This window comes from Argentina anserina, chromosome 2 (assembly GCF_933775445.1).
Source record: "Argentina anserina chromosome 2, drPotAnse1.1, whole genome shotgun sequence".
Lineage (NCBI taxonomy): Eukaryota > Viridiplantae > Streptophyta > Magnoliopsida > Rosales > Rosaceae > Argentina > Argentina anserina.
Window position 1 is genome coordinate 29,424,076 of NC_065873.1, and position 25,685 is coordinate 29,449,760.

Here is a 25,685-nt window from a genome sequence, read left to right on the forward strand (position 1 = left end):
TATATAACCAATCTTCTAATTACTTAAGAACCGCAACAACAGTATCTAGGCCACACTAAGTCTGTAATTGGTCTTGTAACTGTAAAATTATTGATCATGTAATTGATTATTTGACAGGTTTAATCTGTCTTGTAATAACTCAAGTTCCGCAATAATAGTGTGTCTCAACCATTCCGGTAAGCTTGTAACTAACCAAGTAACTAGATATATAACTAACCATACCAATCAGGACGAGCAAAATGATAACTAAAGCACAAGATTAAGTGGTATAACTTTAACATGTTTGGATATAAGTAGCATGGACACGGACACGTGGTGAACACGTTAATTAAATATTATTTTTAATATATATATATATATATATTTATTAAAAAAATAATTTATAAATTTGAAAGTATTTAGAATTTTATATGTATATATATGTCAAAGTGTGCATTAAAATGATGAAAACATAACTTGTTAGAATGACTAAGGACTTGATAAGTACCTTAGATAACCAAAGTTCGAATCCCACCACAAGCATTCTTATTTTTATCACGAGTTTCTCTCCTTATGTATATATTAAAGTGTGCATAAATATAATAAAAACGGAATCTGTTGGAATTGGTGAGGAGTTGTTGAGTGCCTTAGATGACCAAGGTTCGAATCTCACCATAAGCACTTTCACTTTTATTATGAGTTGGTGCGTGTCCGAGGTGTGTCCAAAGTCAGTTCGCGTGTCCGAGGTGTGTCCAAAGTCAGTTCGCGTGTCCGTAGCACGTGTCCGTGCTTCATAGGTTTGGATGAATGTATCAACATCAAGTAACTGTCGTGAGAACTATATTGGGTAACTCGTTAGGTAATTGTGTTAATAATTGTTTGCTAACTGTCTTAGTAACTATCCATGCATGTCTCCTCATCAACCCAAAAAGACTTAATGACCATCCACAGAAAACTAATTTGCACTCAAACACCTTTAGGAAACATTGTTTTACGAAGCCCATGATTGTGATATGCCTTGTAGAATATGCAAACATATATTCAGATCATATCCCAAAAAGAATGTCCAATTACTCTCAGTTTCATAGTCAACAATAACATAAGCTACTAGAAACAAACCTGCACAACAATAAAAAAACAACATGAGTAACTATGTAAGTAAGTGTTTCAGAGTCCAAAATGAAAGAAATCAAAGAGGAAAAATTAAGGGGCAAACACCTTCATTTGCGTCATTTGTTGATGTAAAAAGAAGTTGCCATTTGTACTTATTGGTGATAAAAATAGCATAAATAAAAAGAATTGTAAATCAATGTCCAAGAAAGAAGCTATCATTTGTATAACATTAATAACTATGCACGTAACTGTCACAAACGTCAATAATTATACAAGTAACTGTACGAGCTAGAAATTAATGTAACTACGAATCAAAGATACAAAACCTATAGGATTTCAAGCAATGTATGAAATCATAGGGTAAATTGTAATCTAACAACACCAGAAACCTATTTGAACATCAAACAACCAAAGCCCAATAAACTATGATGCTTTGAATGATATTTTGAAGCCAATTTGAAATCAAACAATCAAATTACGAAATCATACGAGAAAACGATAAACAAGGTGAGGGGAAATTGATCGATGTGAGGCAGTTATCACGTAAGAAACCAGAATAGGAGCTTCAATGGCGGAATTGCAGATGAAAAATAAGAAGTTACGAGGTCGTTTTTTCGGATTTAATGCGTAGATATGGCCAGATTCCCCTATTGGTATAAGTCTTCTTCATCGTCTCACACATAGAGAGAGAGAGAGAGAGTCATGTTTATTAAGGTGAAATTAGTTAAAAAAAATCAAAATGAAAAAAGAAAACAGACATCTTTTATCTTTTATAAATGAAGATATAATTTTTTATCACATACCTTTAACCTTTTAAGTATGGCCCTTTTATCAACAGGAGAAACTAAGATATTTAATTAACATTTTCATCTTAAAATATCCCTTTTTAATAAAAATGGCTTGTAAATTTACCTCCTTCAAATTAACGTCAATCAGTCACCCCCTTAGAGTAAAAATTCAATGGAAGGTTGTGATGAAAAAAAAAAGAATAATTATAGTATAAATGGTCCATAGTGTGCGACATGTCCAGTGATTCAACACATTTGACTTCTTTCCCAAAATTGAATTGCATGGAGACCACCAGAAAAAGTAGAGACCGGAGTATCACAGAAAGGGAAATTGCAGGTTCCACATAGCTGGAACAGCATCATTCATTGACATGAAAGATTTAAACTAATCTTACAGCATTCTGTTAAAACATAAGTAGCTACGAACTATTAAACCAGCTGAATAACAGTACTACTAATAAGAGTTACCAATTTAACAAAGGAGCTAAGTCCAGTTCCGATCAAGAAGAAGAAGATATGAATAATCATCCTGCATCTGATCAATCTAGCTAGCTAGCAATAAGACCTCTCCATCAATCCATTTTATACAAACCAATCTTACTCATCAAGTTCACGCTCTCTTGATTATGTGTCTGTTCTCCCTTCTCCCTGACCTGCTTCTTCATGAGCTTCAACATTCTCCAATGCCAGCTGACTTGTTGTGGTGGTGATATCATGGTGGTCATGCTGCATCTTCTTCACTGTGTTCTTGTTATTGTGCATCCAAACCCTCAGCACCTGCCTCTTCACTCCCACCTCATCACAGAACCTCTCCACTTCATCCTCATCCTGCTTCTGAATCCTCCACCCCACTCGCTCCGCAAACTCCACCATCCTTACCTTCTGCTCCGCCGTGAACTTAGTCCTGAACCTCTTCTTCGACAAGCTAAATGGCGGCGCTGACCCTCCTCCTATTCCATCCACATTGTCGTAAATGTTCAGATCTTCACTTGAGGACTCCGTACCTCCTCCGAAAGCCATGCTCATGGGTTGAACCATCGAGAACTTCTGGTGCCGGTGATGGTGGAGAGCCGAGGAAGGGGACGGCAGCGGCGGAGGGAGCTGGAGAGGGCTCAGCATTATGCTACGTGATCTGGACCCGGGCCCGAACGGCGTTGTCTCGCCGTCCACCTCCTTACGGTGGAAGTTCCTGTGGCAATCACATGCCGCGCATTTCAGTGCTTCGAGGGTTCCTTCCTCGCCGCAAGGCATGAACTCTCCGCAGCCGTCGAAGACATTGCCGCCGATGTTGGCCGCGTGGTTCTTGAGACATTCACGGTAGCGAACATTGCCAGTTGTTGGTGCAGACGTTGGTGTCTTGGACTTGTGCCCACCACTAGTGGGTGCAACTGCGGTGGAGCCGACTACTCGATCTGGATCTAGATCTCCGGCTGGTAGTTGGACTGGTTGAACATGGAGAGGTTGCAGAGGGTGGTGGTGATGGTGGTCTAGGGTTTGGTGTGTAGCAGTGAAAGCAGAGATGGCAGTGGGAGTGCCATTATGAATATTACCAAGCCTTCTCTTGTCTCCACCTCCCGATGATTCCTTGGTTAAATGAGTGCCACCATAGCTCAAAGCAGCAGAGCCTGACGTCCTCATCTCATTGTCTTGCGTTCTAAAATCCATATGATTTTTTTAGGGATTGTAAAATCTGTGTTAATTAATACGGAAAGCTGGTGGAAATTAAAGCATCGCAAATCTAGCTAAATAGCTGGGATCTTGTGCTTTACATAAAAAGAATGAAGCTAGCTAGCTGAACTCGGTTGTTTTTCAGATAGAGGAGGACAAAACGAAACTTATAAAGCTAGCTAAACCCATTAGAACCCATAGCCGTTATTTTCCACAGTTCAGGATTAATGGAAACGCAGTATGAGATGTATGAATAGCAAAACGGATACTCAACCCACAGCTTTAGGAGAAAAAGAGAGAGACAACCTCATGCAGTGGCTTTAACATCATCTAATGGCCTTCATCAGAACAATCAGGAGCTTAAGCAGAGAGAGAGAGAGAGAGAGAGAGAGAGAGAGAGAGAGAGAGCTTCTGGGGTTGGGGGATTGAACTGTTGTGTGTGTGCTTCTGGGGCTCCAACAAGAGACAGGTTGGTTGCTTGTGGTGAGGCCAGAGCTAGCGAGAAGGATAAGAGAGAGAGAGAATGAGTTATTAAGAAAGACGAGTCCCCTCAAAGTGCTGCAATGGCAAAAATAAGAGAGAGAGAGAGAGAGAGAGAGGTTAAGGGGCCAAAGAGCAAAGCCAAGAGAAGGGAGAGGAGGGGAAGGGAGGGTGTACTATTGCTTTCTCTGTTGGCTAAGTATGCAGATTACAAAACAAACCGACAACGTCATGTTCAGACCTCTCCCACGCCCTGCCACACGTGGGACCCATCCCCACCCGTCATTATTGCCCTATTTTCCATTAAATATCTCAACACAGTTCACCCTCAGCATCACCCAAAGATGCATATTTCCAGTACTACTCTACCACCACCTCATGCCCTTTGATGCGACGTAGCATTTCCCCCCTTTCCCGTTCTTTTTTGGCTTCCTTGTAATCACTCTTGTTTCCTTCATTAAAAACGCACTCCTAATCCAAATTAGGGCGTTCCTCACATTTCTTTTCAGCTAAAAATCTCACAAAATCGTCAAACTAAACTCATATAAAAAACTTAGCAAGAATCAATGTCTAAAATTTAACTAATATCCAAAATTTAACTGAAGTTCATAGATAACTTAACTTGTTCTCAATAACATATATACAGTCGGAATTATCCACACTAGAGATTAGTGTTGAGTTCGCTCACTCTGCATTAGACACTTTAGTTTGATTAAGTTATTAACACATGTCTTTTAGTTAGATTTACTTCTTTCTTTTCTTTTTTCTCTTACACTTACACATGACTTATTACACATTAAGAGTACATAATAGTAGTATATATTAGTAGAATTTTAGCTTGAACTAAACCAAACGAGTTGATCGGTCAATAATAAGTGATAGATTGTGTCGGCTTCAAATACCTAATTACTTCGTGCCAACCACTAAACCCACTTATTGTATGTATTCATACTGTAGCTATATACATTGTAAATAAGATGGCTACATGAGATATCATAAGTTCGATTCACAACAATCTCATAGTAATTAGTTGTTTATAGATTTATTATAGGTATTTCAGTTCTTTATTTGGTTAAAAAAAACTAAATTGCCCTTTTTTAAGGTCAAAACTCAAAAGACTCAAAACTGTTAACCCTAGCATTGCCGTTAATAGCAATCAGGGCGTAATCATGGCGGGTATTAAGCTTACGCTTAACCCAGTAATTCCGAACCCAGCGCGCAAGTTGAGAAAGAGATGATGAGATGGATGGGTAAGAGTGAAAAAGGTACTGTAGTGTGTTGTTGATGGTCCACAGTGATGGACTTGTCTTCTTCCTCGCACAGTCATATACTGCTGCGTCCATCAGTCTCTCTCTCTCTCTCTCTCTCTCTCTCTCTCTCTCTCTCTCTCTCTAACGTGCGGCCTCTGCAATTTTTTTTTTGTTTGAGTTATTGGTGCGGAGTCTGAGTCTGAGACATAAACAGAGAAACCACGCTTGCCCCTAAGCATGGTAGGAAAGGAAGAGAAGGCCTTTCTGTGATGCAATCGATGGCTAATCTGTTTTGTGCTTTTCTTTCCACGGCTTGGTACTTGTTGGTGTCTACAGTTTACAGTTCACCAGTTGTGCAGTACAGCCCAGCCAGCTTCAACCATCAAATGCGAAATATACATATCTACACCCGTGCTACTATCGAATCCAACTCCATGATTAGATTCAGTAGTTTTATGAAGTATTACCCAAGTTCTTTGAAAAATTAGTCCCAAAAATGAAAACAAAGAAAAGGAAATTGAGGCCTCTTGCTTACTTGCAAGCTCTTGCATGTCTTGGTCTCTAATCAAACAAAGGTTAACGTAGGTTGCAGTGGTATCATGTAGCTGACTCAAAGGTTAGGATCACTACATGTACCTAAGGGTATCTCAAACATCTAACAATTAGCGTGAAAATCATGAGTACATTGATCGATTATTCGACGAGACAAACACAACTCACTGACGAGGTTGAGGCGTCAAACGTAAAGTACTATTGCAATGTCATTCTCGTCTAAATAAATAACATATGTTATGATCATACTAATTGCATAAAGTAGGTTTTTTCTAAACCCCAGTATACAACTTGACAAAGACGCGTATGAAAACCGTTGCATAGATAAAACTTACCAATACGGCAATACATCATACGTACTGTTTACTTATGGTATACACTTTTGATGGAACTTGCTCATTCAAAATAGTAACTAGAACTGTTTAATACTCGATCGATGAATGAGACAATTCATCGATCTTTAATCCCATTCATCGATCTTTAATTTGATCACAAATTTTGTTCATCTTCCCACCAAAAGTATAGCTACATCGATCTTCACAAAAGAGAAGGCAAGGGGGGACGAGTTGTAGCACTAGAGAATGAGAGAAAGATTTCGTGATCTCTCTCTTCTACTTTCTGTCCTCCTCTTTTCCTCTCTTCACTTTTTAAGCCCTCGCTACTTCCCTCATCAAGCGATCTTCTCCCAAAAGTTGAGAAAGTATAATGAACCCCGAACCCCATCTCCATCAAAACGCTCATTTTGCCTCCAACAAGCCTATCCTTAGCTGCCCATCTTTGTATTTTGCCTGACGTTGTTTTGGGCACGCTGCCACTTTTAACAAGAACCACCACTCCAACTTCAACTCCCTCCTCCTTTATCACACCCTCCCTCATCCCTTGACATATCTTTCTCAAAACCCTAGCATCATTTTGATCACTCCTCTGCATCTCAGCAACCACCACAACCGTGTTCTCGATCTTCAACGCAGCCAAACATCCCGCTCTGATAAGCCCCGGACTACTATTCTGAGCTGCAGCTTCAATGTAATGAGGATGGATTTCCCTCTCGTTTTGAAGTTTGATCACGTCAAGACACCGCCCCGTCACGAAAAGAAACCTCTCTTCTCCTTTGACAACTCCTCTATCGCCCGTCCGTACATAACACTTGCTCACCTTGTTTCTAAGTCTTGCGTAATACACCTCGCGAGTTAAGGACGGATGTCCTAAGTAACCAGAAGCATTGCTAGGAGAGGACACCCAAATCTCTCCTTCAGTCCCATCCGCAACGGCCTCGCACGTATCTTCGTTCACCACAACAATATCCATGTCCTCCTGAACAACGTCGTCTTCTCCGGTATTCCCCAGCCTTGCACTAGGCAAGAGCTTGTGGTGAGATGGAACGTTCGAAGAGTTGTATCTCCATGCAGTTGAAACAAAAGTGCAGTTCTCTGCTAATCCGTAGGATGGAGAAATAGAAGATGGGCTTAGCCCATAAGGCCCAAACATATCAACAAACTCATCCACCACGTCTTTATAAATGGGCTCATTTATAAGTATCAGGTTTTTCATGCTCCACAAGTTTATGGGGGTTCCCTTTTCCACCCCGCCGCGTTTCATAACTAGCGGCAGCGTGAACGAGGGAACAGGAGTGCATGTGGAGCTGAAGTTCGTTATAAGCTCGAGCCAAATCCTCGGCCTCTTGACAAAGGCCGCCGGCGAAGTCAAAACACATGTAGCGCCGGAGACAATGGTCAACAGCAAGAACATGAGACCACAATCATGGTACTGAGGCAGCCACGACACGATCACACTGTTCAGGTGAAGGTCGTAGGATTTCCTTGCAGTCCTGACATTGTGAGCTGCCGAGCCGGCGGTGACAAGCACCGGCTTTGGAATCCCAGTGGTGCCTGACGTGTACTGAATCAGATACAGCTCGTCAGGTTTGCAGCCCTCGTAGATCGACGAAGAACTGAACTTTAAGTTCAAGTTTCTCGCTCCTACTCTGATATCATCAGTGGATATCCAGTGGAGATTCTCCAACATGATAACGAGTTTTATATTGGAGGAATATGATATGAACTTACGGACAGCTCTGATGTAAGAAGGGTGAGCTATGGCGGCCTTGGGATTTGTTTGGGAGAGTACTCTTACAAGATGGTGGTAGTTTTGTTTAGGGGAAAAAAGGTCAGGTGGGGAAATGGGCAAGGCCAAAAGGCCAGCTCTTTGGCTAGCGAAGATGATCTCAACGAGTTCGAGCCCCGGCGAACATAGGATGACGATGGTGTCACGTCTTTCAAGTGGTTGAGTGTTTAGCAAGTGATGAGAAATGTGTTGTACTGACTCATTGAGCTGAGAATATGTGAGGGATGTTGAGTTCTGATTACATTTTGGATCGGGTGAATCATCTTCGACCCAGATGAAGGCCGGTTTGTGCCGGAAGGTGGGAAGGTTTGCCCATAAGGGTAGGTAGAGGTCGACTACTGGTTGGTCCGGGAAGGAAGGGTCGTAATTTTCGTAGTTCATGGTTTATCTAGCTGGGTTTGAATATGCATGCTTCCATAGATTTGGACATTTTATAGAAGACATTTGGATAATCGCAAAAAGCTACAGCCAGTAGTTTAGCTACAAAAACTAGAAAGGAGTATAAGTAATATTCGATCAGTATATCCCAGTTTAATTTTAATCTGCGAATGAGAAATTGTCGCAGATGGCATGGACAATATTGTTGATGTTGATATCGATGGATATTGGAAGCCTGGGAACTATCCTGCCGTAGTATAATTGGAATACACATTAGGATTAACGTCAAGGCTTCCTGGAATTTATATTTGAAATGAAGTACATGATGGAAAAAACATTTATTGTATATCCAGCCATCCAGGAGCTAGCATGCATCATATAGATAGTTTTATATACTGAAGCATATATTTTTATGTCTAGTATAATTATTGAGGTTTGGCTTGATCGATATATATGCTGCAGCTAGAAGACAGTGCCATTGCGTTAGTTGGCGATAATTGCAGAGTAGAACAACGTTATACGAACAAACTCGACCGGGAACTGGAATATTCCAATCACGAGTAGGTACTTATCTAGCATTTTAACTACATCCAAACACATTAAAAGGCCATGGATCGTTGTATCAGAAAAAAAAAACAATGGAGCGATCTTCTATGTATGAATCTAAATATTGTTTATTGGTGATGATGAGGGTCAGAGGGTGGTATTCAAATTTTAAGGATGCATATCGGTTCACTGTGGTTTTTCTTTGTTAAGTACTTTTGCCTCAAGTTAAGTGGGATATCGTTGCCTCTTCTTGACTTAAACAGAAAACCCGAATACCATAGTGAATACGGGCATAATGAAGATGTTTTAGCTCCATCAAATACTACCAAATTGTTGAGCCATATGTACGTGCATGAATGTGAGGAAGACATATATCAGCTAATTAATATTGTTACAACTCAAAGGAGACGCCAATTAGGCCATGATAGTTAAGTCATCAATATTGTTTATAGTGTTCATTACAAAGGTTCGTACGTGCACCATCAAATGATTCAAATCATAAGCTTGCATCAGTTACATCATGAGATGACACAATATATATAGACATAGTCCTAGTTTGGAGTTTTTCTTTTTTCTTTTTTTAGGGGAAAATGAGAAATCAACATCCCAAAAAGATTAATGAAACCCGATCTGCATAGGCCAACACACAAGGGCCCAACCCAACTGCCGCAACGTTCTATAAAATGAGAGGGAAACGGTCGTTAAATTTTAAATTGACTTTCCGTACGAGTCGGCAATCCCGCTCTCTACACAACAATTCCAAAAATTTCGTACATGGCAGGTTAAGCCTCGTCGGAATTTGAAGAGGACAATCGAGGCACCGGAGCTCGAGCTGAAGCCAGCTGGTACTTCGGTGATCATCGACCGCGGAGAGGCTGTTGGAGAGAAGAGATCTCACATTTAAGAAGTAACAAATAAAATAGAGATTATAAGTGAGTGGATTATCCAATTGTACCGAGACCTTTTGTGATTAAAACTCAACACCTGTGAGGTGGTTAAATTGAGACAATATCGGTACAGTTGACTCATGGGCCACGCTTGTCGCTGTTTAACATGGTATCAAAGCGGGTCCATATCCAGTCGCGCTTCCAATCTATCGTGGGCTCGAGTTGAGTGTCGCTTTTTCATGGGCCCATGATGGGTGCCATTATCATGTCATCAGAGAGTTTTACGATTGGATTGTCACCAAGTGTCATTGGTTAATAGACCTTAGTTTGTTTCGTCCCAGTGTGTGAGATGTTAATCTGTCACATGCAGACCTAAAAATTAGGTTGCACGTGAGAGGGCGTGTTGGAGATAAGAGATCTCATATTTAAGAAGTGACAAATAAAATAGAGATTATAAGTGGGTGAATAATACCAAATTGTACCGATGTCTTTTGTGATTAAAACTCAATACTTGTGAGGTGGCTAAGTTGGGACAATATCGGTACAGTTGGTCAATGGACCAGGCTTGTCGCTGTTTAACAGAGACGAGGAAGAAGAAGAAAAAGAAGAAGATGCCTCTGCCTTCAGCTCTGGTATCTAAGACGCGCAAGAAGGCAGCTCCTGCATCTAAGAGGTCTTAGATGCAAAGCCGAGGCAGATTCTTCTTCTTACATCGTTGTGGAGGGGCCGGAACCTACGTTCGTCGGCGAGCTGCTTTCCGATGAGGAGGGGCGGAGGAGATGGCCGGAATCGTACGGAAAGGGGTGAGTGTTTGGCTTACTGAGTACTACCTTCTTTATTACAGTCATGCCTTAGTAGCTTTGTGATTGAACTCATATTGTGATATATTGTACTTGTATCCGCTTCGGGCTCGCCGTCACTTCACTGAGGCTGAGGTCAATGGTTTAATATATCATCTAGATGATGCTCATGTACTGGTATGTATTATTGTTCTTTAATTAGGAGGATTTATGCATTGTTAAAAACTGTAAGCTGCTGCTTTGTTGTTTATGTTTATTGTATGACTGCACTGATCGAATTTTGTTCTTATTATTCTGTCTTCTTTGAGTTTCCAATTTTATTGTTAAATAGCATGACAGTTGTGGTAAATATGGACAGATACAATTGGTCTAAACTAGTGATTTGACACTTAACATTGTTGTATATGTTGAAGAATGTATGCACATTGTGATACTACTGTTGCAGGTATTTAAAGAAAAAGTACCTTTGAAATAACAGTGATATATCATATATTACATTAATTATGGAGTAGGATGTGTATTAGACTTAACAAAATCAATCGAGTGAAAAGTATGGATCGATGTAATAATTAATTAGGTGTTAAGGTTAGTAAACCTCAGAGCACGTATGTAAACATGATTTAGATGTATGTATAATACTTTGCATCTTCCACCTCCTGCCAATCATAATGATATTTTCCCAATTCTAAGCCCCTACCACCATTATTAACCAATTCAGTCAGCAGCATTCTCCTCAGCTGTGAAAAATGGCTTGTTGCGCCCACATAGGGCCACATTTAGAAGGAAAAATAACTTCGAGGCCAACTCTTTATTAAAAAACAGTAATTACTATACAAATTATCCATTTTTGTTTAAAGTTCTGGTTCATTAGTTCATTCATAAATATTTGTAGCTAGGGTTACAGAAACTGCTGAGTTACAATTAGCTAGGTACACACATAGAAGATATAGATTCTTAAAACTAGTTATTGAGAATATACATCGCATATTGGGAATTTGAACCTAGTTTGTGGGTATATAAGGGTTTGAGTCACTCTATCTATTGCCAATTAGTTTTGAATATGAACCTCATATCACTTTATCATGGTATCAGAACGGGTTATCCACGTTTACTGTAAAAGCCCAAATGACTACACGCACTCCACGTCACCCAAAATGTTGTCCACGCATATGACTTGAAAATTCGCCACACGTGCAGGGACATGTTAAGAATACACAACCCACATTGGGAATTTGGACCTAAATTGTAGATTTATAAGGGTTTGAGCTACTCTATCTATTACCAATTGGTTTTAGATGTGAACCTCATCCCACTTATTATTAGAAATAACTAAGTAGCAACAGAAACTATGTCCATTACTCTACTTTCCTTGTGAATTGGTCATGTTCAGAATTCAGAACTAAATGTAGACATACAGAAATTATAGGAAACGAGCTATGTACTGTTATGAAACATGTGCTAATAGATCAAATCTTGAAAATGAAACAGTATGTGGTTTTTGGTGGTTGAGCAACCTAACAATAATATATTTCTCTTGATGCAGATTTGTTGGGATCTTCTAGGAGTGAGCCTTATAATGCGACGCTATATGATCACCGACCGTTTAAAGTGAATGATGATGATTATGATCGTATATGTCGCATCCCCCGGAAGAAGGTTATTCCTTTCTTCATCTTTAGTACATGATCACATAAATTTGGTTTCTGTAATTGATATAAATATGTTATCTGAACTTAATTATGTGTTAATTAGGGTGCGAGTTTCAGAAACCTGAAAGGGGTTCGAGTGAATCCTGCTGATAATACAGTTTATTTTGATCCTGATGTAAAGAGAGTATTATTGAAGTCAGGCAATCCTTTGGTAAATATAGTATGTTATGAAGTTATTCTTTTGTGATTTACTTCACTACTGTACTTTTTGGTATAACAATTTTTCCACCTTGCCGTAAATGTCTTGAAATTGTAATTATAGGTTCCTGATTATGCTATGTCATTCAAAGAAGGGAAATCATCCAAGTAAGTGTATGCTTTTTGAGATTCAGAATTAAAGTGTTAAAATATGCTCAACATCATCTTCTATTTTGTATATACTTTTGCAGACCGTTTGGACGTCTGTGGTGGGTTCAAATTGTATCTACTGTTGTGACTCGTGCCAAGTCGCATAATCATGTATGGTCTATATTTGTGGCATTATATTTTGACCTAAAAATGTAAATTATGTATATGAGTGAGATACATAGTAAAATTTGGATTTTTGTACAGGCAAGCAAGATTGGGTGCTGACAGTACGTGAAAATGCAAGATTGCAAGGCTTTCCTGATTATTATAAGCTCTGCTGGCCACTAAAAGAAAGGTGTGATGCATCCCCCTTAGTTCTCTAGCAGGCAGAGTTCTTCAGTTTAAATATTTTCAAAGTGGTTAAATGCTCGTGTTGTAATACTTGCATCTTATTTTTAACTGTTTAGATACATGCAAGTTGGAAATGCGGTAGCAGTTCTTGTGGCACGTCCCCTTGGATACGCGTTAGGCCGCGCTTTCATTGGTAGTGTAGATGATAGTTCAATGTTTGAGTTTCCCCCCGGCTTTCCTAACTATTTGGAAGCATTACCTTCTCCTTAGTCCGTAATAGAGTAGTCAACATAATCAGTGATTCAAATACGCTGATATGGTAACAGCCATATAAATAGTCCACATTCATCATTTATATGGTAACTGTGATACTCTTATTATTCCTCTTCTTTGGTCCTGTTGTCAACTAGTCCAATTCAGACATTCAGCAATTCAAATACTCTAAATCAGTGTTTTGCAATATTGGGTATAAATCATGGATGCATCCTACTTCAACATTATGCCAGTACTTAAAAGGCCTATTTGAGCAACAATTCCTCTTTAGCTTTCAAAGAAGAGGTATGCCAGCCTTGAAGTGTCAATACAAGTTCTTGCTGCTGTTTGCTACGTACCTCTGCTTAGATAGGCTGAGAGCATCAATGCATTAGCCCCATGTGTGGTTTCCAGTGATGAGATCACAACACATGTTTTATATTGCATACCATTCCATGTAATTTGCTAGCAGTGCCATACGGGCTGCCTTATATAGCACTCTACTCTGCATATCATTGTACCTTAAGTTTCTCAATAGAACATTGTATACTAATACCAACCATAATGATCCAAGTACAATACAAGTTGATAAGAAAAGTACCCAGATGGATGTGACAACAGTTCCTCTAAAGCGCTTAGCTCTAGTAACACTGCAACCGTCGGAAAACTCCGTACTTCCCTTTTCCTTCTAATTTGGATGCCAAATTGACGATCACAAGTGCACTGCAAAGCTCTAGGATTTGAACAGGAATCAGATAAAGAATTCCCAGCTGTGTCAAGTCGTTAAACATCTGGGCCAACTTATAGTATCCGCTGTGCCAATTGTAGTCGAAAAAATCAGAATTTTTTGTTTTGGAAATCTGTAAGATTTGAACGAGGGTTCTTTGCAGGTGCGGTTCATACTTCATAGTAAGTTGAGAAACAGAAAAAGGGAGACTATATGAACCTGCGACTCTTGCAGACTAAATAAAGTGCTTCTTTGAATATATCAAAGACGCAAGCTTGGGCCTCAAGCCCTTCAACAAGATATGGTTCCATATCCAAGTACTTAAAGTAATTCACTTGCTGCAAATTAAGAAGGGGGTTATATAATCAAGATTATATTAAGGGGCATCTGGTCGTTGGTTTGGTAATTGCAGTCCGACACAATTTCCTCTGGCACTATTCGAAGAATTGAAGAGCAGGTTTTGATGAGCAACTGTCCTATACAGATTCCCAGGACAATGAAGTTTGCAAACAGAAACTTCTAGTAGAAGTAACTCAAACAGCAAACATATAGTTTCTCTCAACACTCAGTCAAAGCCTGAATACATAACCTTTTGAGACTCCATGAATTGAAGGTTTTGTCCATGAGGGACTTGCACCTCACTATCCTCTTGTTCGTAATCACATAACCCAAACAGCATAACAGACTAGAAACCCAAAACCACTGCAATTATGCTATTTACAAAAGGCCAAATATTGTACATATATCCAGAAAAGTGCAAAAAAATCTAAAGGTTATCAAAATAATGTCTAAAAGTTCACATAAACATAAATGCACAAATGCCATGTCGGGTGCTTCAGGCAATCAAAATCGGTAATGTGGTGTAGACTTAACTACTTGAGCCACAATCACCAAGAGTGCCATACCACATACATCTAGAAGGAGGATGATTTTGTGCTTTTTATGCCAAACCTAGAGGCAAAGCACAAAAGCATTGCAGTCTATAGTAAGTCCTGTACGAGAACTTAAAACCAATGTCTTTCAAACTAAGAAATAACAAACCTAGATGACATTTATTAATCCAAACTCATAATTACTGAACATATCAATGTACTCTCATCCTCACAAGCCTTGAATGCCAGCACTTCTAGCAGAAAACCATATTTCCACACTGATAATCAGTCTTGCACTGCTGTTAAGTACTTCTGTCGCTCCAAATGGATGAAGATAAGTAACAGACAAACTTCACAATTTCACTCACAGTCACGGTCCCCAGGTACAGGCCCTGAACCACATGACATATATAAGGAATAAATCATAGAAAATGCCTGCATTATACGCAGTAGAAACAAAGAAGACAGAAAGCTCCTAATTAGTGTTTTGGTCAATAGCTGAGCAGATCAACCATTCAAAGGCCTTAATCCAGTAAATGGGTTCCAATGATGGCACCACCATCTTTAGGAAAAGAAAAACACTTCATTGCAAAAGTAAAACTGCCCTTATCTCCAACAATGTCACAGCTAACTATAATCAACCATCAGTATGCATCAAAAGAAAAACATACCGTCACCACCCATTGAACCAAACAAGTTACTATAAGAAGTCAAATATAACAAAGAAAGACTCGAAAATCAATCTTGAAAGGTAGGTGAAAAGAAAACAAAATGACATCTAGATTACATTAGGAGCTACAATGTCAATTCCAATCACTTTCAAGTTAACCGTGATCAACACAGGATCCAACATAGCCATATGGAAACACCTAGCCATTCTTGAACAAGAATAATCAATTTGATATGCTTTTTCATTGACTGTTTTTCTCAGCCCTTAAATAGAAAGTAAACAGATATCATCACTCACATTGTCTGACATGAGAAATTGAATAAATGGATAAAACAAAGGGACCAATCGGATTACAAAGTTGACCAAGATCGACACAAAACAAATTTTCCAAATCGGTAATGCCTAGCCATTCTATAAACAGACCAATCATTTACTGTGTTTATTCTTCAACTGTCCCGATCTGCTAGAAAGTAGAAACTAAAGAGAAGCGCCAATTGGGATATCCCACAAAGACACGAGAATTCTAGGAAATTAGCTAAACGGGTAAAACACATAAATCAATCAGGTGTCGTGAGGCGTGTTTGTAGTTGGTTGAGTGGAAAATGAAGATAAACACAAGATTAAACTGGACCAAATTAAAAACACATGATATTGCTTAAAGAAGTAAAAATGGAAAAGATTATAGATTGTCTTTGCCTTGAGAAACAATTCGTACACTTAATTTGCCAGTTTTATGGTTTAGTCTAGCAAATGCTCCTATGAGAAAAATGACTAGATATTTCCCTTGCTGCATTGCTCGGAGGAAAGAACGGATTGAAAACTTACCTATGATAAGGACATGAAGCATTAGGAAAAGGAGAGCTAGGTATTAAGTGTTGACTTCTTTCTTACATAACTGAAATCCAAAGAATATCAATTCCTTTCCATATAACATGATGCACAGTTACAGTTATCTTGTATTGACCGGTTATAATATGTTTCCGATGAAATCTATGTGGTAAAAACAGGTGAGTTGTGCATATGCGAATAAAATTCAAGTAAGCTACAACAACAGTGTCTAACATTGTCAGTTATGAACAAATTTATGCTCTAATAATTTATGCCGATGTTCAGGAACATGTACAAGAGTGCTTAGTTTCTTCAGAAACTTAATTATCATAAACTGAATATTGTGCATTTCCTATTTCAAAAGAAGACTTTTGCCTCTTATGTTATTATTTTGCACATGGAAAGGGGAAAAGGTGTTTCTTCTGTCTCTACTGGTATAAAACGGCCACAAAGGCACATCTTAATGCATCACATTAAGATGCTGTTCTTTTTCAACCTACATTAAAAAGTGGCTATATTTTCATTCCTTGTTGCCAATTCATAATACCAACAAACAGATGCAGGTTATTAAATCTCATGTATCCAGGTCTAAAACAAAGACATGCAGGGATCACTGAGGCTGAGCATCAAAGAATATAAAGATACTAAGATTTTCCACTAGCCTTGCACATGCAACAAACAACTAGAATATATCAAAGGCCATAATGTGCATATTCCACGCTTTGGGTAAAATCATTTTTCAGTAAAAACAGAAATTCACACAACAAAAGAAAGCTCTCCACTGAGAACTAATACAGTCCTTCCTTAAAACCAACTTTAAAAAACATCGTTACTGAGTTCCTGCAAATATTCGAGTAAATTAAGTAATAGCAAGATTGACTGCCATAAACATTCAACCTATATTCAACAACAAAGAAACAATCTTTAAAAACCAACCAGCAGCAAAATTCACATGTTTAAAGTAAATTGATCAAACGGCATTTTCAATTCAACAAAACGCAATCATAGATACACCAAGGCAAACACAAATTAATCAACATTATCGCACAAGTGATAGTTGTTATACCCAATATTAATCAGGCTGCTGAGCGAATCCATAAGCTGCTGTTGCTGAGGATGCTGCTGCTGCTGCTGCTGCTGTTGTTGTTCCTCCTCCTGCTGCGGCACTGACGCTATAGCACCTGCCGCAACCGCCGCCGCAGTAGAAGAAGCTCCTTTCGACTCGACGTACCTCCACAGATACCAAGCAGCCACAGACCTATACGGCCGCCACTTGTCACACAGCTGGTCCATCTGCGACGGCCTCGGCAGCTCCTCCAGGTCATACAGCAGCTGCACACCTTTCCTGATCCCCAAGTCGTTCACCGGAAGCACGTCCGGGCGGTGCAGCGAGAATATCATAAACATGTGCACAGACCAAGAGCCAATGCCGCTGACCATGGTCAGCATTGTGAACAACGACTTGTCGTCCATACTCACAATGGCAGCATCCGAAAGAATCCCATTCTTGTACTTCTTGGCCAGGTCGTGGAGGTAGCTGGCCTTCCGGCCGGAGATACCGATTTGGCGGAGCTGGGCGGCGGTCTGGGAGAGGACAGTGTCGGGATTGACGGCGGACTCGCCGCCGCAGAGCTGGATGAAGCGCGTGTAGATCGACGTGCCGGCTTTGTAAGCGAGTTGCTGGTAGAGAATGCTTCGGGTTAGGGCGAGGAAAGGAGTGTGGAAGTTGTCGAACTGAGGTGGCTGGTGGGCCTCGATTAACGGAATTAGAAGCGGATCGGCGTTGCGAAGATGTCGGATCGCCGATTCGACTTCGCCCTCGGCGCGGAGAGGCCGGCCGAGGGGTCGGGGGAGGGAGAGAGCGCGTGGCTGGACGGGGCGGGAATGGATGATCTTGGGCTTTCGGGGCCTGGGCTTGGGCTTGGGATTCTCGGGGGAGGTGCTGACGGTGGCGAGTTGGAGTTGTTGTTCTTGTTGTTGGTGAGGTGGAGTCGGGTCGGAGGTGTCGGGGGAGAGCTTGCGGATTTTACGGGGGCGGAAGGGGATTTTGGAAGGGGGTGAGGAGGTTAGGGGAGGAGGAGGAGCATTGGTGAGGTCGGTGGGAGTTGGTTCGGCGATTGTGGTGGTGGAGATGGAGCCATGGTTCGGCGGCGGCGGAGGAGAGTCGGAGTGAGGTTCGGTCTGGGATTGAGAAGGGGTGTGAGGCTGGGATTGGGCTTGGACCTGAGTTTGCTCTCCCATGGGGTATGAGAGGGATTGAATATAGAATGCGGGTTTGGGTGGCGGAGACGGCGGAGGAGGAGTGGTGGTGGTTTTTAAGAGGAGGGTGGGAAGAAACCAATCATCTGGGAAATTGAGAGAGAGAGAGAGAGAGAGAGATAGAGTTTGGAAGAAGCGAAGTATGGAATTGACTGCGATTAGTTAAACAAGTTTAAAAGAGGGGACAATAGCCTTGTAACTCCTTCGTGTCTTTTTTTTTTTTTGACAATTTCGTGTCTTCTATTTCCTCACTGCGACTACGATTCTTGAATTCTAGTTTATCCGTTTTACGCTCCGTTATAGCGCGTGCGGCACGTGAGTATATCATGAGAGGGGATTCCATTAGGCCCATTGGAGAAGAAAGAAAGGCAGTTTAATCCATTTAGACTGGACAAGCTTACAGGATTCAGCCTTGCAGAGCCTAATTAATGGGCCTCAACACATATTATGTCCACACCTTTGACTTGGAAGAGGTATCATCACAAGCTTGTGGAGAATCAGCCATGTTCACTTGGTCACTAATTGACTAAGAATTTCGTGTTCAACTACATTGTATTTACATCCAATGACAAGGAGAATAATTCTCCAAGTTGAGATGTTTTGTTCTTAACCTTTTTGGATATAAATCTAAGGGTAGTTGAACATGAATTTCTTGCTTAATTACTGACTAAGTGAACACTATTGTCCGTGCTTCATAGCTAATTGACTAATAATTTCGTGTTCAACTACATTGTATTTACATCCAATGACAAGGAGAATTATTTTTAAGTTGAGATGTTTTGTTCTTAACCTTTTTGGATATAAATCTAAGGGTAGTTGAACATGAATTTCTTGCTTAATTACTGACTAAGTGAACACTATTGTGTGGACAAATAGACTCGTCGTTGGTCGGACATGTACATAGTTATTATTACTATTTTTCATGTATTAACACCACTAGCGAAATTACTCAGTTGATTGATGAACGCAATAAAACACTAAATTGGTTATACAAAGTTTATCACGGACAAAAAGATGTCCTCGTCACAAGGGAGGGACGGACTCGATATGTTCACGCTTCTGTCATCTCTATGTAAGTCCTAGAGGGGGGTGAATAAGACTATGATAAATTCTTCGCCCTTTAAGTACACATGGATATCAAGGGTATGTGTTATCCTGATGTTCAAAAATTATGATTAAACAAATATAACAACGCAAGAATGTTTTTTACTTGCAAAAATCATGAATGCATGGATGATTTCAGATGAATCCAACATGAACCTAATATGAAGTAGAGATGAATGCATCCAACATAAGCCAAGAGATCATCATCTTGGGTTTTATTTGACAAACCCAACGAAACCAATGTTGACACAACCCATCTTCAAGCCCAAATCCATGTTTTGTCAAATAGGAATAAGGCCAATATTTTTTCATACTTACACCCTAGTTGCATTACAAGATATCAGACATGCCATCCAACACCCAACCAATCTCCGGCCACCTTGAAGGGATGGTAAGCTTGAAAAACTTGAGTTGGTGTTGAGCTACATAATAATGGAGTACCAGCTTTCAACATTCACTATTCAAAGTCCAGTTCACTGGACAAAGACAAGTCGACCAAATGTTGTTGGTGCTAGTTTGGTATCCACGTGCATAATGCAAATTCCTGTTTCTCTCTTAAGCTCGATGCAGTAAAAAGTAAAAACATTCCGACTTATAATGCCTTATTTAACACGCGAATATACAATTTCCATCAACAATAATATCTGAACCAATGATGAACCCAGAAAAGGATGCTTGAACAAGTAAGGACCGTTAGGTATAACAGATCATATTTTCTTATTTATTCAGTGAAATGAAAGTAGCCTAATTTTAATCTACAAGTTGGTAAAAATCGAGCCAAGACATTGATATTATTATTGGATTTTGGATTCAATAATGAGAGCCACGAGGATTCACTAAACTAATAGAACTATATCCACAAACTCGATACGAATATGAATATAAATTGGATTCGACTAGCAAATTTTTATTTTTCAGGACAAATTTAGAGTAAAAAAAAACAGCACAAACGGTCAAGATTACAGATAGGCTTACTGACAGTCAAGCCAATTAGCGCCACCAAAGGCGTGTACACTCGCTTGGTTCAGTCATCATAAGCCACGTGGCGGCAGGAGAAAGCCGGCAACACAGTAAAATCGTGACACTGGAGGTAACGACGAGGCGTGTAGACGGGGACTTACAGCCCAGAGGTTCACCACACCGCGATAAACAGATGACGCGACGATTCAATAACCAAGTGATATACAAACCTTCTCCTCCTTCTTCTTCTTCATCTGGTGCCTCGTGTTTTCTGTGAGGCATTTCATCAAACACCTTTCTGGTGCGTTTGGTCTTGGCTTCTCTGACCGGAGCAGAGAAGGCTAGAGAATGAGTTTCAGGGATGGTGACAGTGAAGAAGGGAGTGGGAATCTCAGGAAGCCCTTTCTTCATACTGGGAGCTGGTACCGTATGGGTTCCCGGCAGTCCAGTATGATGGGCTCTTCTCAGGTCATGAGGGATAGCTCCGTTTCTGTTGTGGCTTGTGTTCTTATTGTGGCTCTTGGTCCTATCCAATTCGGCTTCACTGTAAGCATATATCATGTCAGGGTTTATTTATTTACTAAGAAATGAGAATAATTTTCGGTTTGATATTTTTGTTTGTTGCAGTCTGGGTATTCTTCTCCGACCCAATCAGCAATCACCGCTGATCTTGGACTCTCAGTGTCGGAGGTTTGAATCTCGCAACTTGTTAGTTTGGAGTTTTGGTTTTCATGATTCCTAGTTTGTGTTTTAGCTTTTTCTGATAGCTGGTTATGTGGTTCAGTTTTCGCTGTTTGGTTCTTTATCAAATGTGGGTGCCATGGTGGGGGCTATAGCCAGTGGTCAGATTTCTGAGTATATTGGGCGGAAAGGGGTGAGAATCTCTTTATCACTTAGTCCTGGTATTTCTCATTCCGCATCTTCCTGTCTTTGTGCACTAATCTTTATCTTAATTTTGTGTTTATTGCAGTCTTTAATGATTGCTGCGATTCCTAATGTTATCGGATGGCTCACCATATCCTTTGCCAAAGTGAGTTTACTTACCTGACTTTCCAAAGTTTCCATGTTCATTAAAATGTAGACTAGTACCAAATGCAATCCAGGACAGTCTGTCTAATAGTTGCTTTGTTTCTGTAGGATTCTTCATTTCTATATATGGGAAGGTTGTTGGAAGGTTTTGGCGTGGGGATAATCTCGTACGTGGTAATGATCCTTCAATGCGGTGATTTTTTATTGGAACTATTCAGAGAATTATTGTGAGGAAAACTAACTTGGTGACCATATTGTTAGGTGCCTGTATATATTGCAGAGATAGCACCTCAAAACTTGAGAGGCGCTTTGGGTTCAGTCAATCAGGTTGCCTTTGCGTACTGGCTATTCTCAAATGAGTATTCGGCTAGTTACTCTATTACATTACTAATCACAATATAATCTTTGCTCTGCAGCTCTCCGTAACCATTGGGATATTGCTGGCTTATCTGCTTGGACTTTTTGTTCAATGGAGATATCTTGCAGTTTTGGGTAATTTTCTATTTTGTTCTGCTGTTCACATTACTTGTCATGAGTATTATGGCGTTATTATTTCCAATCTGTTTTTACTTAGTTGATGGGTGTTCGATTTTTCTAACTTCGATTGTCTTGAAAGGATGATGAACTACGTTGCTTGCCAATACTAATGAGAAATGCTAGAGCAGATTTTCATTATGTGATCATAATATGATTGAATGTTTATCCTATTCAACCAAGGACCTTTTTTCTGAATAAGCAGTCTTCTATTGATTAACCTTTCCTACCCTGTTAATTTCCAGGAATATTGCCCTGTACGATATTGATACCTGGGCTCTTTTTCATTCCAGAATCGCCTCGATGGCTGGTAAGTTGTAAAGTGGATATTCCTTCTTTGCTTTTTATATTGTTGGGGATAAATCTATAATATTTCTGTTTCTCTTGGTCTTAACACCCAACAGGCAAAAATGGGAATGACAGAGGATTTTGAGGCATCTTTGCAAGTTCTGCGTGGATTTGACACTGATATTTCTATTGAAGTGAATGAGATAAAGGTAAAAGCCACTCTTCATCCTCAAAAGTACTGAACGGTAGGAAAACTATTTCTTTAAGTAATTTTTATTCTATATATTGTGTAGAGATCTTTGGCATCAACAACCAGAAGAACAACAATAAGGTTTGCAGAACTCAAACAAAGAAGATACTGGCTTCCTTTGATGGTACTAACTACAGTTCAAAACATTAATTCTTTTTTTCTTTTAGTTCAAAACATTGATTTACTGTCTAGTATGTTGATGTTCAAACTTGATGTCTAAATTGAACCACAACTGTTCTTACTAAATGTTATCCTGCAGATTGGAATTGGATTACTCGTTCTTCAACAGCTTAGTGGAATTAATGGTGTTCTATTCTATTCCAGTACCATATTTGAAACTGCTGGTAAGCACTAAGTTGACACGAATGAGTGTCTCCTCATTTATCTGAAAATTCAAGTTTGGATTACTATTAAATATTGTACAAATTGCGTGTACTGTATATTCTAAAGAAAGGTGACTCTGAATCAGCTATCTGTTTCACATGAAAAGTCTCATGAGTTTTTATTTTCTTCATAGGGATTACATCAAGTAATGCAGCCACATGTTGCCTTGGTGCTGTTCAGGTACAGCATGAAAATAAATTGAAACTCGACTTCTCCTTTCCTCCAATATCTTCAAACTCTTATTCTAACAAGGATCTGTATGAATTTAGGTATTAGCAACCGGTGTGACTACCTGGTTGGTGGATAGAGCAGGCCGTCGACTTCTGCTTATTGTGAGTTTATTTTCGTCACTTTTGGGTAATGATGAAGTTAATCATTCATAGAAGTGTTGATATTTTACACATTCTGTCGTAGATCTCCTCCGCTGGAATGACAATTAGCCTCCTAGTTGTTTCTATAGCATTCTATGTGAAGGTACTTAAGCTCTCATGTTTGTAGAGAAATCTTGTGGGGTTTATGCTTCTCTTGTATATCTCCTAAGTAGTTTCCACTGATTCCAGGAATATGCAGTGGTTGATTCCGGTTTTTATAGTGTGTTGAGCATCATTTCAGTGGTCGGAGTTGTGGTATGTATATTCTTTAATTATAATAACAATGAGAAGATTGCCATTCCTTTTCTGCCCGTAAATTCTTGCACTATTCTTGCAGGCCATGGTAATTGCCTTCTCTCTGGGTATGGGAGCTATTCCATGGATCATAATGTCTGAGGTATGTACATGATGTAGCTTTTTGATAAATAAATATGCTCTCTTTGTACGATTGCAAGAGATATCTATGTAAACATGAACGAATATCTGCCTATTCATTCTTTTACAATTTTAGCCACATACCTCTTCCTATACATTCTGGTAATAGATGTTTGCATTGGCACACTCGAGATGTCTTCAAGGTCATGCGGTAGCTGATTAGTCTCCTTTCTATGCCAAACCTTCTTACAGAGTTATTACAGAGTTTTTCCTTCTTTGGCTAGTACTTATTACAGTGTTTTTTTGCAATGCAGATTCTTCCGATTAATATTAAAGGCCTTGCTGGAAGTGTAGCAACACTTGCCAATTGGTCTGTATCCTGGGTGGTCACCATGACTGCGAACTTGCTACTAGAATGGAATAGTGGAGGTTTGTATATCTCATTCTCTCCCCCCTTCCACGCTATGTTGCCTATGCTATTAGTGTTTTCTGTGTTTTCATTTGTTATTCATTGGAGTGCTTCCTTCCCAGTGTTATGATTTTAGATTTCTTAGCTTTCAGTGATTCAGGCTAATGGGACTTGTCTTCCATTTTTGAACAGGGACCTTCACCATTTATATGGTTGTGAGCGCTTTCACTGTTGTATTTGTTAACATTTTCGTCCCCGAGACAAAGGGCAGAACTCTGGAAGAAATTCAGTTTTCCTTCAGATGAGGTTTCCTTTCCCCTTCTCTCATATCGCTTTACAAGAAACCAATTCTGCATTCTGCAAAACCATTTTGAGATATTCCTACAGAAACTGTGGCATCGAGCGTGCATATTTTTTGTGGCATAAAAGCAGGCACCACCTTCCGCCAGCAATGCACGGGACTTCGTTTTTTATTGCTACATTCATTGTTCTTCTCTGCAGTCGGCTGTAACACAACATTGTCGAATAATTTATTAAATTCATTAAATCGATTTTTCGAGCTTTCCATTACGAGCTCGATCAGTTTCATTTGAAACGCACCGGTTACGATTTGGCAGAGCAACTTGTTCTTAAAATTTAGGTGATCAGAAGGTGGGAGCCATCATCCTTACCAATCAGTCTACTGTGAATCCACCTGAAAGTGACAAGGAAATCAAGCTGATTTAAATGACTGGTAGACGTGAATTACTAGTCTCCCTATACACATCATATAACATGTCTTGCAGAAGATTAGATTTGCCTTTTATATATTAAAAAAGGGGCAGAGAAGATCATGGGGATCGTAAGTTCATGACATGTCAATCTGCCAGGGGTTTAGGGTTTTATCCCTTTGTGCTGCTAACAACATTAACCCCATGCCCTAAGCTTATCAAAGTTCCTGTTTAGCTTCAGCATATCCTCATACACCTTAAACGGGCAGGAGTTGTGTCAGTAGTATGCACTGTTCTAAACAACGGCTTCTAGATCGCTGGGAGGTGGGTCACTGCCACGTTTTTTTGTCTATTCGGTCATCCGTGGCGTTCTAGGGATATGGCAGCCGCCTAAACAGTCTTAAGCAGTCCACGGCGTTTTTTGGTGATCCGTGACGGTTAAAATCGGTGGACTTTTAGAAATAAAAAAAATTAAAACGCAGTGGAAGTAAAAGAACTTCATAATGAAGATTTTATTTCAAATGATGACACGGAAAATAAGGAAAGAAAAATAGATATGGACGATAGGAAGAAGTTAGTAAAAGATTTAGAGAAGAACTTGAGATTTAGTCTTGCGTTTATTTTACAATTTATTTTTTATTTTAATATTTTTATATGGACTTTGAACTTAAGTAATAGTAATTTTGAGTTTAGACTATTTTGAAAATTAATAGTGAGCATTATTATATATTTTTAATCATATAAATAGTT

General features: G+C 39.6%; 5 protein-coding genes across 5 annotated transcripts; 2 read left to right on the forward strand and 3 right to left on the reverse strand.

Moving 5' to 3' along the window:
• Positions 1-2,504: 2,504 nt before the first annotated feature.
• LOC126784347 (zinc-finger homeodomain protein 5) lies at positions 2,505-3,518 on the reverse strand. Its single transcript, XM_050509811.1, has one exon. It carries the CDS (start codon positions 3,516-3,518, stop codon positions 2,505-2,507), a length of 1,014 nt encoding a protein of 337 aa, XP_050365768.1.
• A 2,818-nt stretch (positions 3,519-6,336) lies between these two features.
• LOC126784941 (uncharacterized) lies at positions 6,337-8,335 on the reverse strand. The gene has a single exon (XM_050510492.1). It carries the CDS (start codon positions 8,333-8,335, stop codon positions 6,368-6,370), a length of 1,968 nt encoding a protein of 655 aa, XP_050366449.1. The 3' UTR covers positions 6,337-6,367.
• A 2,644-nt stretch (positions 8,336-10,979) lies between these two features.
• On the forward strand, positions 10,980-13,183 carry LOC126784348 (DNA (cytosine-5)-methyltransferase 1-like). Its single transcript, XM_050509812.1, has 7 exons — positions 10,980-11,010; positions 12,109-12,221; positions 12,318-12,425; positions 12,537-12,580; positions 12,664-12,674; positions 12,827-12,917; positions 13,030-13,183. Exons 1-7 carry the CDS (start codon positions 10,980-10,982, stop codon positions 13,181-13,183), a joined length of 552 nt encoding a protein of 183 aa, XP_050365769.1.
• Positions 13,184-14,718: 1,535 nt separating this feature from the next.
• On the reverse strand, positions 14,719-18,654 carry LOC126784949 (uncharacterized). Its single transcript, XM_050510502.1, has 2 exons — positions 17,329-18,654; positions 14,719-15,156 (listed from the first exon to the last, which is right to left on the reverse strand). Exons 1-2 carry the CDS (start codon positions 18,501-18,503, stop codon positions 15,135-15,137), a joined length of 1,197 nt encoding a protein of 398 aa, XP_050366459.1. The 5' UTR covers positions 18,504-18,654; the 3' UTR covers positions 14,719-15,134.
• A 2,149-nt stretch (positions 18,655-20,803) lies between these two features.
• LOC126784946 (sugar transporter ERD6-like 6) lies at positions 20,804-24,795 on the forward strand. Its single transcript, XM_050510499.1, has 18 exons — positions 20,804-21,131; positions 21,213-21,275; positions 21,370-21,459; positions 21,556-21,615; positions 21,723-21,788; positions 21,876-21,941; positions 22,031-22,106; positions 22,394-22,458; positions 22,553-22,645; positions 22,730-22,810; positions 22,946-23,030; positions 23,204-23,250; positions 23,340-23,402; positions 23,485-23,544; positions 23,631-23,696; positions 23,779-23,838; positions 24,131-24,245; positions 24,418-24,795. Exons 1-18 carry the CDS (start codon positions 20,934-20,936, stop codon positions 24,528-24,530), a joined length of 1,467 nt encoding a protein of 488 aa, XP_050366456.1. The 5' UTR covers positions 20,804-20,933; the 3' UTR covers positions 24,531-24,795.
• Positions 24,796-25,685: the final 890 nt, after the last annotated feature.

What these genes read in the sequence shown, in the direction of transcription:
- LOC126784348 (XM_050509812.1), top strand. Translation starts at nt 10,980, where the DNA reads ATGTATGCACATTGTGATACTACTGTTGCAG. An exon ending in TGAAGTCAGGCAATCCTTTG is followed by an intron (nt 12,426 to 12,536) that starts GTAAATATAGTA and finishes TTGTAATTATAG; the next exon opens with GTTCCTGATTATGCTATGTC. An exon ending in TGCTGGCCACTAAAAGAAAG is followed by an intron (nt 12,918 to 13,029) that starts GTGTGATGCATC and finishes TTAACTGTTTAG; the next exon opens with ATACATGCAAGTTGGAAATG.
- LOC126784949 (XM_050510502.1), bottom strand. Translation starts at nt 18,503, where the DNA reads ATGGGAGAGCAAACTCAGGTCCAAGCCCAATCCCAGCCTCACACCCCT. An exon ending in AGCAGCCTGATTAATATTGG is followed by an intron (nt 15,157 to 17,328) that starts GTATAACAACTA and finishes CATGTGGTTCAG; the next exon opens with GGCCTGTACCTGGGGACCGT.
- LOC126784946 (XM_050510499.1), top strand. Translation starts at nt 20,934, where the DNA reads ATGAGTTTCAGGGATGGTGACAGTGAAGAAGGGAGTGGGAATCTCAGG. An exon ending in TTGGACTCTCAGTGTCGGAG is followed by an intron (nt 21,276 to 21,369) that starts GTTTGAATCTCG and finishes TATGTGGTTCAG; the next exon opens with TTTTCGCTGTTTGGTTCTTT. An exon ending in AGTATATTGGGCGGAAAGGG is followed by an intron (nt 21,460 to 21,555) that starts GTGAGAATCTCT and finishes TGTTTATTGCAG; the next exon opens with TCTTTAATGATTGCTGCGAT.
- LOC126784347 (XM_050509811.1), bottom strand. Translation starts at nt 3,518, where the DNA reads ATGAGGACGTCAGGCTCTGCTGCTTTGAGCTATGGTGGCACTCATTTA.
- LOC126784941 (XM_050510492.1), bottom strand. Translation starts at nt 8,335, where the DNA reads ATGAACTACGAAAATTACGACCCTTCCTTCCCGGACCAACCAGTAGTC.